Source organism: Mustela putorius, unplaced genomic scaffold, assembly GCF_011764305.1.
Source record: "Mustela putorius furo isolate JIRA1106 unplaced genomic scaffold, ASM1176430v1.1 tig00000580_pilon_pilon_pilon, whole genome shotgun sequence".
NCBI lineage: Eukaryota > Metazoa > Chordata > Mammalia > Carnivora > Mustelidae > Mustela > Mustela putorius.
Genome location: NW_025421423.1, coordinates 5,191,724 through 5,205,883, shown reverse-complemented (window position 1 = coordinate 5,205,883; position 14,160 = coordinate 5,191,724). Strand labels below are relative to the sequence as shown.

The 14,160-nt window shown below is 40.5% G+C and overlaps 1 protein-coding gene across 1 annotated transcript in view; it reads left to right on the top strand.

The window, feature by feature from the left end:
- Positions 1-14,160, top strand: part of ERP44 (endoplasmic reticulum protein 44) — a 93,014-nt gene that overhangs the window by 69,320 nt on the left and 9,534 nt on the right. Inside the window, exons 9-10 of the mRNA XM_004747696.3 lie at positions 4,300-4,411; positions 5,347-5,488. Coding sequence (XP_004747753.3) covers positions 4,300-4,411; positions 5,347-5,488 — 254 coding nt within the window. The remainder of the gene's footprint in view (positions 1-4,299; positions 4,412-5,346; positions 5,489-14,160) is intronic.

Here is a 14,160-nt window from a genome sequence, read left to right as displayed (position 1 = left end):
TCAGGGGTCGGCAGTTCTGTCGAGAGTCAGGTGCTGAATATTTTAGGCTCTGCATATGTGGCCCAGAAGCAGCCTTGTATGACGTCTGGGCCCATGTGGGGACGTTGCAGTAAAGCTTGCTTGCTTGCATCTTTCCTGGTTTGTCAAGGGAACGTCCGGCTACTTTTCTCGGTTCTCTAGGCTTTGCGTATGTTTAGCTGAATGTATTTGTTTATTGCTTTAGCTTATTTAGTCCTCAGAGGCCCAGAAAGATTTAGTAACTTGTCACAATTACTCATCTGCTTTGGTAGTTCTTTCTCTCTCTCTTTTTTTTCTTTTCTTTTTTTTTTTTTAAAGATTTTATTTATTCGATAGACAGATCACAAGTAGGCAGAGAAGCAGGAAGAGTCTCTCTCTTTTTTTTCAAAATGTACATTCTCTTCTTTATATTTTAATTAATTGACTTTTGAAATTATGGTATAATTAACATAGTTTCTATTAGTTTCAAGTGTGCAGTACAGTGATTCAGTAGTTCCATACATCACCCCATGCTCACCACAAGTGCAATGCTTAATTCCTAGTACCTGTTTCACCGACCCCCCACCCCTTCCTTCTGCTAACCATCAGTGTGGTCTCTGTAGTTAAAAGAGTTTGTTATTTGATTCGTGTCTCTTTTCCCCTTTGCTCATTTGTTTCTTAAATTCCACACTTGAATGAAATCCTAGTATTTGTCTTTCCCTGACTGATTTTACTTAGCCGTATACCCTCTAGATCCATCCATGTTGTTTCAGATGGCAAGATGTCATTCTTTTTATGGCTGAGCAATATTGCAGTGTGTGTACATATACATAAGTGTATGCACACATAACATACATATAGTACATATACCACCATATATATATATATATATATATGAGGTGGCATGCATATATATGTGTGTGTATATATATGTGTGTGTGTGTGTGTGTGTGTGTGTGTGTATGCATATATATATATATATGCATGCCACCTCTTCTTTATCCATTTACTTGTGGATGGAACTTGGGTTGTTTCCATAGATAGTTTGGCTGTTGTAAGTAATACTGCAATAAACATAGGGGTGCATATGTCTTTTCAAATTAGTGTTTTTGTTTTCTTTGGATAAATACCCAGTAGTGAAAAAAAAAAAAAAAAACCCAGTAGTGGAATTACTGGGTCATATGGTGATTCTATTTTTAATTTTTTAAAGAACATCCATACTGTTTTTTACTTCGGCAGTTCTTACAAAAATAGTTTCTAACACAGAGTCAACACGTATAGACCTGGAAAAATCTTAAACAATAAATAGGGCTCCACCCTACTATGCCCACCCCCATAGTAGCTCACACATTTTAGAATCTCTCTTTTAAATCTCAAGTCTTTAGATTTTTTTTGTTTGTTTGTTTAGATTTTATTTATTTATTTGAGAGAGAGACAGTGAGAGAGAGCATGAGCAAGGAGAAAGTCAGAGAGAGAAGCAGACTCCCCGTGGAGCTGAGAGCCTGATGCGGGACTCGATCCCGGGACTCCGGGATCATGACCTGAGCCGAAGGCAGTCGTCCAACCAACTGAGCCACCCAGGCGTCCCTCAAGTCTTGAGGATTTCAATTACATGTTGTAAACCACTACCCAAAATCATTTAAACTACAAGGAAAGATTTGATATCCCCTAAAGTTGGTTGTCTGGATAACCCTCCCCTGGGGGGATATCTTTTAAGACTGATTTCGTAAAGAATATGTTGGTGTGGACACAGGTAAACTTTGGGAGCCCAGGCCACATGAACTGTCAGCTACTGTGTTAATGTGTGTAAATTGATACAGCAAACTAATTGACATGGATGTATTCAAACTACTCATCTGTTCATTACTTCTCCTAATAGTTAGTGCTACCATATCTTTGCTTAGTTTAATAAAGCAATACATTATATTTGTTTTTACTTTGAACCTAGCTCTTAAATTTTCTAGAAGGTGACTGCTGAGTCTTATTTCCCAATTAATATTTATTCAGCAACATCTGTCTTCATTTATTCAGTCATAGGTTGATTGCACAATATTGTGTATAGTAATTTGTGAGTGAAAGAGAAGTAAAGTGAGATTCTCTGTTTTTAAGAAGTTTTCGGTCCAGTAGTTTGCATGTGCAGGTAATGTAACATTAAAGACATGCCTCATGAGGGGCACTCTGAAAAGATTCTGGGAATTCAGAGGAGAGAATTCATTTTACCTTTAGCAGAAATGAGGTAGAAATCAGGGATGACTTTCTTGAAGAGGCATTTGGGTCCTGTAACAAAAGGACAAAAAAAAACTAGAAGTACTCATGGAACTAGGGAAGTAAGAGGAGGGGCCTGTGCATTACTATTGAGTGGTAAAGGCACTGGTTGGACTTTGAAGTGGCAACCTCAAACAGGAAGTTGGGAATCCAGACTTGGACTGTGGACTGGAACAGGGCTTGGAGATGGAGAAGGAACCGGTTAGTGATGATGGAGATTGTTGACTAGTTGAAGTTGCCAGGCTAGAGCAGAGGAGTCCAAAGACAGAACTGTGGGAGTAGAAGCAATGAATGTGTTGGGGAAAGAAAAAAAAAAAAAAACTAAGCTAAAGAAATAAAAAGTGAGGAGGAAGAAGTTGTAAGCTTGCTAAAAGATCAGTGTGGTGTTGGGTCTACGGTGGAAGAGAGATGGAAAGCAACTACTCAGGAGCGAGTGTGGGTTTTCTTCTCGGAGTGGTGCACACATTCTGAAATTGGGTAGTATTGATGTTTGAAAACCGTGTGAATATAATAAAACCCACCAAATTGTACACTTTAAATGATGAATTTTGGGACTCCTGGGTGGCTCAGTCAGTTAAGCATCTGCCTTTGGCTCAGGTCATGATCCCAAGGCCCTGGGATCAAGTCCCCGATTGGGCTCCTTGCCTAGTGGGGAGCCGACTTCTCTGTCTGCCTGCCACTCCTGCTGCTTGTGCACATGCGTGCTCTCTCTCTCTGACAAATAAATAAAATATTAAAAAAATAAAATGATGAATTTTATGGTATTCAAATTATATCTCAATTGAAAAAGGTAAACGTGACAAGAAGCTTAATAATTTATTCTGTGTATGAGTGTAACAGGCTTCAACACGGAGATGGAAACTATAAGCAAACTCATGCCCTAGAAAATAGGTTCCAGTTTCAGGTTTTTTTAGCATAAAGGATGTTTGTGTTTTCTGCTGCTGTGATTCCTAAATTACAGAAAGACACACAAGAGGTTAGTTGATGGAAATAATTTTATTTTAATAATTTTATTATGAAGCCCTTTCTGGACTTTTTCTTATGAGTCAGAACTTAACATTTGTCAGAGAGAATAAATGATGAAAATCTGCTGTCTACTCATCACATTTATCTTGATTTTTCCCCAATAGCAATAATACAAATTTTTAAGGCAGTCAGTAATTTTTGAGGTGCTTTCGTGTTTGTACCTTGTACAGACACATACACATATATAGTGGCAGGTACTTGTTAATAATGTCCCTACATTATGTATTGGTTAAAAGCTGGCTGTCTTGTGGGGCTTTTGTCTTTTGCTCTGAATAAAACACTTTTCAGCTTTGGGTAGTTCTCATGTAAGTGGAGTGGTTTTTGCAATAAACTTTAGAAAAAGCATGTTTCCTAGTTAGATTTATTTTGTTCCTGGTACACTCACTCAATGTTTCAGTGTTACTTACGAAGACTGAAAATACTAATCATGTTCACCCCATCCTAAAGTCAACATCTTCATAAAGAACCAGCATAGTTCCTCCTTCAGTCAGCTCATTTCTTAAATGTCATGGTTTCATCTAAAAGGAGCTGATAGGGGCGCCTGGGTGGCTCAGTGGGTTAAAGCCTCTGCCTTCGGCTCAGGTCATGATCCCAGGGTCCTGGGATCGAGCCCCGCATCGGGCTCTCTGCTCAGCAGGGAGCCTGCTTCCTCCTCTCTCTCTGCCTGTCTCTCTGCCTCCTTGTGATCTCTGTCTGTCAAATAAATAAATAAAATCTTAAAAAATAAATAAATAAAAATAAAAGGAGCTGATAGAACAGCCCAGTGGTTACTTTAAGGCAGATCAGTTCCAGCCCTAGAGCAGGACATGTGAGTCCTCTGATTGCCTGGGTACTTAAGGGAGAGGACATGGGTTCCTTCTTCCCGTGAGGCTAACGTTTGTTTACACCATTGAACCTTTTCTTCTGGCATGTTGAAACTGTTATGCATGTTAACGTGGGTTGGGTTCAGGTTGTTCCTATCTAGAGCAATGGCAAGGCCTGATAATTCTTATTGAATACTTCTGTATACAGGAATTGACAGAAGAAGGACTGCCTTTTCTCATACTCTTCCACATGAAAGAAGATACGGAAAGTTTAGAAATATTCCAGAATGAAGTAGCCCGACAATTAATAAGTGAAAAAGGTAGACAGATTAAGGTGTTTATTTTCAGCCTTTCTTCTGTCCCTCCCCTTCCCCATTACATGCATATCCATGCAAACATATTTGGGTTAAAAATTTAAAAAGTAATGTTAACTCTGTTCAACCCCTGAATTGACATGTCCGCATGGGGGTGGGATGCATAAGTAGAGCTACTACGAAGTAGTGGCTTTTAAAACAAACACATGACCATATTAGCTCCCCCCAAATCAAATAGCATGAAAAGTGGGGTCATGGGTAGACAACGTTAGTTTTAGGTACTTTCTTCCAGTACCTTGATACTTGCCTGTCCCTTTCTAATGAATAGTCCCAGAGAGATCACTGAGAGAACTTACATAGTCTAACATTTATTTCTAAATGAAAGGAAGTTGACTAGTTCCCTACAGGGTTCTCCAAACCACCAGAAAGGAGTTTGAGTTTTTACCCACTTTTCCTGTGTAGTGAGAGAATAAAGTCAGGGCACTGTGTAGAGCCCTGTTCTTATTAGTCACGTAATAAGTATTTTGGGGCTGGATTATATTAAATGTCAACCAGTAGGTACGGAAGGGCATCCTTGAGGAAGTGAAAATGGGCCCTTGAGAACAGCGCATTGTCAGTTTCATGAACTTGCTCACAACTGAGACCTGGGTAGGTAATTGCCCATTCAAGGAAAATTAAAAAAAAAAAAACTACCATAGCATTTGAATTCAGGTTGAGTTCATATAATTTCTCAGGAAATTATACCCTGCCCTAAGCACTAAATTCTACCTATTTCAAATGTAATATTTAGGTTGAAGTTTTTCTGATCTATATTACTCTAAAACATGTTGGTTTTTAATTAATTTGTTAATTATGTCATTTTTCATGAATTTAGCAATCTTATGAGACTACAGTCCAGAAAATTCTAATCTGCCTCTCTAAAAATTCTGTTTTCTATAAAGGTACAATAAACTTTTTGCATGCGGACTGTGACAAATTTAGACATCCACTTTTGCACATACAGAAAACTCCAGCAGACTGCCCTGTCATAGCTATTGACAGCTTTAGGCACATGTATGTGTTTGGAGACTTCAGGGATGTATTGTAAGTATTCTCTTTTTTTCTTCTTAAATTACTGATATGTGTCTCAAAAATGAACTTAAAACCATTGTTTGAACATTTTAAATAATCCTGTTTTGAACCAGTAATACTTTGTTATTTGGATGGAGAAGGTTTTATTTTTCATTCTAGAGTGTGGTATAAGTGTGAGAGTTCTGATATATTCCTATAGAAATGCCAGAATTAGGTGATCTTAATGCTTGGGAATGAATCTCTGAAAGAAAATGTTTGCCCTTCCAGAAGTTAATTCTGAATTGAATGTGGTGTTTGTCTGCATGTCGAGAAAAAGATTCTAGTCCCAGGTCAGGTTAAAGGTAATCGGTAGTATCACTGCTCACTGTGGTGTGTAAGACCCAGAAGATGGCCATGGCTAGGCCTGTCTGTGGGTATGAGCACGAACCTTTCAGGAGCAGGTAGGGTTTCTGACTCGGTTCTCCATTCTCCATTCTTAGCTCTTCATAGTATAAATAAATATGTTACCTCTGTCTCTACAACAGATAGTAGATTTTTATCTGCTTTTGGAGATGTTAAATACAATGGTTAAAAAATGGAGATGTTTCTTCTTGTATGAAAGTTTTAAGCAATAGGTATTAATTCAAACTAGACCTCTTCTTTTAAATTTATTTAAGTACCCTGTTTTATGTCCAGAGATTAAATTGCACAGTTAGAGGATGACTTGAAATCTGCTGCAGAATGAATTACCTCACTCACGACTCAGTATTTCATTATAGAGATGTAGTTGTTTGATAGAAGAATCTCAATCTTCTCATAGCAGACCCAGATTTGTGTCCTGCCTTGGGCTAGTCACTTAACTTCTCTGATCTTGTTTCTTTACACTTAAAATATGTTTGGTGATATAATTTACCTGATGGAATTGCTAAGAAAATTAATGAGAGATGATGGTTGTGTTAGGAACCATAAGGTACTAACAAATATTTGTTCTTTTTACTTTACCTACACTCAAAAGAATACTCTTTAGTCTATCAGCTCATGAAATACTTACGTAGGTCTTTTGTAAATTCTTATTTGTGAAATACATGTAACATAAAATTTACGATTTTAACGATCTTAAAGAGTAAAATTTGGTGGTATGATGTTCACAATGTTACACAGCCATCACTAGTACTAGTTCCAGAATTTTTTCTTCATCTTAAACAGAAATCCCATAACCCATTAAGCAATCACTTCCCATTCTGCCTCCCCTCAGCCCATGGCAGCCACTAATCCATTTTCTCTTTCTGTGAATTTGTCTCTAATGGATAATTTCATGTAACTGGAATCATACAATTTGTTATCCTTTGTGTCTGACTTCTTTAACTAGGCATAACTTTTTTAAAGTTCATCAATATTTTAGCAAATATTGGCACTTCATTCCTTTTTATTACCAAATAAACTTTATTACATAGGTATACCACATTTCTTCTATTTGTTAGTTGGTGAATTTTTAAAATTATTTTAAAATTTAAATTCAGTTAATTAACATATAGTGTATTATTAGTTTCAGAGGTAGAGGTCAGTGATTCATCAGTCTTCTGTAACACCCAGTGCTGATTACATCACATGTCCTCCTTAATGTCCGTCACCCAGTAACCCCATCTTCCCCACCCCCTCCCCTTCAGCAATCCTTAGTTTGTTTCCTATGATTCAGAATCTCTTATGGTTTGTCTCTATCTCTGTTTCTGTCTTGTTTTGTTTTCCTCTCCCTTCCCCTAGGCTCCTCTGTTTTGTTTTGTTTTTTCCTTAAATTCCACATATCAGTGAGATCCCGATCTTCTATATGACAGTCATTGTATAATATAAACCAAGTTATATAAACCAGTGGTTCAAAGTTTACTAAGACGGGGTCCTTGCCCTCAACGAACTCACAGCCAAGTAGAGAAAGGAGACAAGTAGGGCAACAGGCAGTTGTGTTTTATGACGTGAGAGGGGCTCTGACAGAGCTCAGCAGGGAGGAACTGGATCCAGGCTCTGGAGATGTGGAAGCCTGAGGTGGGTCCTGAAGTTCTATACAAGCTTCTCATGGATGGAGGAGGAGACAGGGCTTGGAGAAGAGGGATGGGGGGTACTGGCAGAGACAAGAATGAAACTGTGGCTGAGTATGTGTGGATAGGAGGGGCGATGCTGAGGGATGAGGCCATGAGAAGCACGCACCGGTCAGCTCCTGAAAGCCCTTCGATGTTTTGGGGAAGTTTGACATTATCCTGAAAACACTGAAGAGTCAATGACAAGTTTGAATCCGAAGGTTATTTAAAAAAAAAAAAATCCCTCTGGCTATAAACTGGGGACTAGATGGGAGGGAGTCAAAATAGAATCCAGGAGACTTCAGTCATCCAAACAAGAGTTGATGATAGACAACAAGTTGATGAATCTTGAATGAACAAATTACCTAAATAAGTTCTGGCAGTAGAACTAAAGCTAGAGAGGTATTTTGTAGGTGGAATAGGAGGACTTGATATCTAATAAATGGGTGAAGAGAGTGGTGAGCGATGGCCAGGAACCCAACTTGCACAGCTAAGTGGGTTAGCCATTAACTGAGCTGGAGCACTCAGTAGAGGAGCAGCCTTGTGGTAAAGGAAATGAGTTTTCTTTCCTGGCACACTGAAGTTGAGGTGCCAGGGGCCACGAAGGAGGCCTTTCCAGTAGGGAGTTGACATGGCTCCAGGATTCAGTAGGGAGATAAGGGCGGGGTCTCAAACACACAAGAATGTAGCCCAAGTTATTGAAACAGACGTGATGATTTAGCACAGGGCTGAAAGTGGAGCCCTGATGAATGCCAGCCTTTAAGGAGAGGACAGAAGAAGGAACATGTGTGAAAGACTCAGAAGAAGGAGGAATCAAAGAAATGAACGAAAAACCAGAGAAGAGTAATATGGAGGAGCACTTTAAGCAGGAAGGACTGCTCAATCAGAAGGATGAAAGATCTGTTAGATTTGCTCCCTGGAAAGGCTGTGTTGCATGAATCAAAGAGTACTGTTTGGGGAGGAGATGGAGATTTGATGATGAAAATTGTTGCAAGAAGCTGGCCTCTAAAGGGAAAGAAAACTAAGGGGATAGGCCCAGAGAGACAGGATAAAGAGAGGTTTTGGCTTTTCTTTCTCTCTCTCTCTCTCTCTTTTTTTTCCCCCACCCCCTTAGAGTACAAGAAACTAGCCATGATTAAGTGCTTGTGGGAAAGAACCAAATGGATTGAAGAATTACTGTAACGACAGGAAGAAGAGGGCCTCATTGATCATGCAGAGCCATAAGGGGCACAGAGGGAATAAGAAGCAAAAGAAAGAACCTTTTTCCTTTCCCATGAGAAAGAGAGGAAAGGAAGGGTGCATTCCTTTGGGGGTATTTGGGACTTCTGGTGTTAGTGACATTAGCAGAAGACCACAGACATTCCTGTCCAGTTCTTGTTTTTAACTGTGGTTGGGAAGCAAGATCATTTACTGAGAGTGATGAGGCAGGGAGATGAGAGGCAGGACTGTGCTAGGTTTTATAAGGAAGAGGAGTGACCCAGAAAGCCGTGTGAAAGGTCCAGACCTCCCTAGCATCCCAGTGGAACTGCTTCGGTTTCCTTAGCAAGCGTGAACATTGATCTGCGGGGCTGATGGAAATGTCTTACCTGCTTGGGGGTCCTCTTCCTCTCATTTCTTAGCCTTGCTTCCTGAAGCTACAATCTGAAGCTTAAAGAATGAGCTTTTTGAAAGAGGGTAGTTCTAGTGTCTGGTCCCGCCTCAAGAGCTTCCAGGCAGAGAGACTGTGCTTGGCATTAAAAATCCTGTCTTATGCGTGGCTTGTTCCTATGAAGTTGCTAGCACGTTTCCCTACCTCTCACAGGGGCTAAATCTCCGGTTGTTTACCTCTTTACTTTCACTGCAGACTTGCAGCCCCAATTACAAAGTCTCGTATTAGTGGAAGTCAACAGGATACTGACTTTACTACCAGTTGGCAACCAGACTATGCCCAACTTTGGCTTTTGTTCCTGGGAGCCCTGTTTTACACATCAAGGGACATCTTTGAGGATTTCCATCTTGGCCGTCTTAAGTTTTCTTCTGCAGTTTTGAAGTCAGATTTAAGTGCTCCTTTGGCACTTCCAGTCCCATCTTGGGGTCTGGTGGTCACAGAACCCAACTAAGACAAGTAGGTGTCTTCATTATCACATGACCCAGTCCCCCTATTCTCTAGTCCTAGTTTACTGGACCAAGAGGTGGGCATTTGACCAGGAAAAACTAATCTGTCAGCTGGCAGCATTCTACTTATGCCCTGGTGTAAAAAGAAACTGCACCAGTAAGATTCTCCAGAGAAATCTGGAAAAGGGAAATAGTCCTCCTCTATCCTGCAAGTGTTCAGTCCTGTGAGTAGGGAGGGAGAGAAGAGAATTGATTACATTTGAAGCTCTTTGAAACAAATTACTTCTTTAATTTCTCCCTTAGGTGCCTGATTTTCCCTCCTAGGCACTGTTCACTCTAATATTTTTAATTGTAAGGAGGCACATGCTGTGTGAGCTACAGACTGAGCCTATGTGAATAGATGTTGGTGTTAAAAATCAAAATATGTAGCAAAGTGAATCTGACACATTTCATGGCTTGCATAATTGTTATTGTGCTGCATGGTAATTAAGGCTTAAATGATAAGCAGTTTCTATAAATTACTGTAATTACTATTACTTTTAGTAACTCAGCATTTCTGGGGTCAGTCGGAGGAAGTAGTTGTGGTAAGCAGCAAGAAAGCAGATTTATGCTACATGGTCTCCTCCCACGCCAGAGCTGGCATGGCATTGGGGTAGGGGGACATGTGCTATTGACCTACCCTTATTTCAGAGAAACTGAGCCTTAGGGGGGTAACATAGCTCGCAAGACCACACAACTAACTAGTGGGAGGCCTGGGATTCATGTCCAAGCATATTGAACCGAAGTCCCAAGCTTTTAACCCATCCTATCAAAGTCGTTCCATTTTCAGTACATACAAAAAGCAGTGTAAGTTTGAATGTCAAAGATGTTTGAAGAGATAGTACTTGTACCTGAAACTAAATCACAGATCTGTGAATCTTTTTTTTTCCCTATAGATTGACCAGATTGATTTCTTGCCAAATGTAAAGGAATAGATTTTACATGTAGAGGAAAAGAATTGGGGGGGTGGGTATTAGGAAGCTAAGAGCACATAAGGGCAGGTCTAGGAAATGGTCTACAGCCCCAGGAGGAGAAAATAGATGGTGGTGTGTGGCAGAAGGCTATCGAAGGACTTTCAAGAGAAACTCACCTTCTAAAAAATTGTTGCCAGTGGATGCCGTACCGTGTGTACCTTTGCTGAAATGTGCGTACGTAGTGCTGCTGGGGCCCCGGACACGGGAAAGGGCAGACAGGCCTCAGAGCCCTCCTGGGAAAAGGGAGCAGGAGTCCCCCAGCTCTGGGATCTAGGTCATTTATCCCAGATCGCGAAATCACCAAAAATTATCATAATTCCTTAAACTACTTGGTCTGGGAAACCAGCCTGAGGGGCGGCTGCGGTGGGGAGATGGGAGGGGCGGGACAGAACAGAAACCGAGGGTAAGGGTCGCACTAACTCAGGGGCTTGCTCCTCTGCCGTGGCAAATCCGCCTGCCTCCTGAACTCGGAGAGCAAACCAGGAGCCGGGCGTAATGATACAGCACTGGGAGGGAGAGGTAGAAGAAGCTTTTTAAACCAGGTCGCCATTTGGTCTCTTAATGCTGAGAATTCCGTTTTGTTCTTCATGATTTAGGTGCTCCTGCCCCCCAGCCAAATGAGGCTTTTTTAAGTGGAAAAAATAGGTACTGAGAAAGCTGCTTAAAAGGCAAATTTTATTTATTTAGGATTTTTTTTTAATCTCTTGCTATACCAGCTGCTTTGTGACAGCATTAGATGTTCAATAAATGTTTTGATTAATTTGCTCTTAATCTGCTTATTTTACATTTAAGAGTTTGACTACTTCGGATAAACATCTGCACGTCGGGAACATATCCTAGTATTGATCAACCAGCTATTGGCCCCGTTGTTCCCTTCCTGTGCTAGTCACCTCTGTAGTTGTGATTTTTCTGGCTGCGTCTCTCCTGTCAGCCACAGGGCAGCGCACACAGTAGGCCGAGTCCCTAAACACCATTTTTACTCTCCGGGAATATACTTCCCAGTCAGCCGGCATTGGTTGCCTTCTCACAAGTCCTTTATATGTTACACGTTGTTACATTTTACCTTATTTGGACCTACCAGCAAGATAAACCTGAGACTCGGACAGCGGCAGGCTCTGTGCCAGCTTCACTTTCTGTTTTGTGTGTGTTCTCAGTTTCTGTAAGAAGCTTATAAAACAGGTGTTTCTGCTTTTACAGTGAAGATCTAAAGCTCTGAAAGACTGAGTAACTTTACTAACGCCTAGTCACTAAAGAGGCAAAATGGTGAGCAGTTTAGGGTGCTCAGACTCCAGATCGAGACTGCTCAGATGGCAATTCCAGGCTGTGACCTACCAGTTCTATCACTCCCGGCGATTTCTTACCGCCTCTGCCTCGGTTTCCTCACCTGTCAGATGGGAATGCTAACAGTATCTACTTCATAGGGTATTAACTGAATGTGTCTATCTACAGCTCTTAAAACGGTGTCTGATAACGTGGTAAGGTACTATGATAAGGCTATATTGCTTGTTACAGGAAATAATCAGATTCAAATCTAAGTCATTAGACTATAAAAATAGTACAATTAAGTAAGCAGGTGTTGTTTTCATTTTACAAATGAGAAAGCTGACACTCAAAGAGGTCAAGTAACTTTAAGGGCAAAATACTGTGTTCTTACTACTATAGTACATTACTGTATAAGTTAAAAAGTAGAGTGAACAATACTAGGAAATCTAATCCAGCAATACAGAAAAAAAGAACAATATACAACTAAGTGGGGTTTATCCCAAGTGTGCAAGGGTAATCCAACATTCAGAAACCAGTCAGTGTAATTCAGCATATTAATGAATAACAGAAAAACTGATCACATTAACACATGCTGAAGCATTTGACAAAATTCAACATGCATTCATGACAAAAATGCTTAATAAACTAGGGTGTGGAAACTTCCTCAGTCTGATAAAGAACATTTATAAAGAACCTGCAGCTAATATTGTATTTAATAGTGAAAGACTGAATACTTTCCCCTTGAAATCAGGAACCAGGCAATGATGTTTACTGTTTCTGTGTATGTGTGCATTTAACATGTCCTTTGTTCCTTTATTTCTGAGTATAAAAAATTTTATGTTCTTTGCGAATAATTCTGGAAGTTAATAAAATGCCAGAGAATAAATTTAAAATCATGCACAAATGCACAAACCAGAGACCTAGACACTTGTGTGTTATAAATGCCATCAGGGCCATGCTAGTTGATGAATTGTCTTTTTAATTTGCCCACGCATTATAATCATCTTCCCATGTGATTAAAATTTTTTCTTTTACTTTTAATGGCCAGTTTGCCTTTGTATGGGTTTTATGATTTAACCCGTTGTTTGAATCCAGGTTTTCCTGTGAACAAATGAGTAACACACTTCGACTAATGGGACTTGACCAGACCCGTCCTCATTGACATTCTTGCTGTTTCTGGTGCCGTGGAGTACCGTCTCCTTGACTTCGGTGACACACCATCATGGTTTTCCTTTTTTTGGCTCTTTCATTGTTTTTTCTGATTGTGCTTCTTGTCTTTGACCCCTTTTGGTAATAATCAGAGCTGTGCTGTCCAGTATGACAGCTGCCTGCTCTGTATGAATACTGGTTTTAATTAAGATGATGTAGAGTGTAGAAGTCTGTCTCAGGTGCTCTGACTGCTCAGTGGCCATATGTGGGTAGCGGCTACTGTATTTGACAGCACGGATACACAACGTTTTCTATACTCACTAAAAGTTCTGTTGGACATTCTGTTGCTGTCAGTGGGCATGCAGTTGTAAGGAACAGAAACTCACTCCATGGAGCTCAAAGTGAGGGGTTTGTGCTGGAAACTACAGGAACCGGACCAGGAGCTGAGCTGCAGGAGGTACAGCTGGCCCGCGCTGCTGGAAAGTGCTGGGGCAGCTACTCCCTTCCCTTCCTCTGGGGCCCAAAAGCTCTTTCTGGGCTCCTCTCTTCACAGCGGCTCCATCCTTCTCTCCCGATACCAGCTTCTCCCTCTCTGTGCCATAACTTCTGCATGGATGGGGTTCTGATGTACCGGGACAGGTTGTAGCCTGAACCTGGTAGGACTTCCAGCTCTAATCATTTGATCGTGCTCCCTACCTCTCTTAGTTCGCATTCTCCAGATATCTGCCTCAAGCCACATAGATTGGTTCCTTCTCTACCCCTAGTTACTTGTCTTCCCCTCCTTTTTTCAGCTTTATTGAGGCATAGTTGACCAAACTGCTTGTATTATATAACATATTTTGATGTATGTATACACTGAAATAATTACCACTGAGTCAAGCAAATTAACGTATCCATTACCTCACTTTTGGGGGGAGGGTGAGAGCAGTTAAAACCTCACTCTCAGCAAATTTCAAGTATATAATATAGTATTAATAACTGTAGTCAAATTGCTCTACATTAGATTTCTAGAATGTAATCTTCCTATAGCTGAAACTGTACAGTTAACCAACGTTTTTGCATTTCCTTCCACACCCTCCTGCTCTGGTCCCTTGTAACTGCTCGTCTACACTGTGCT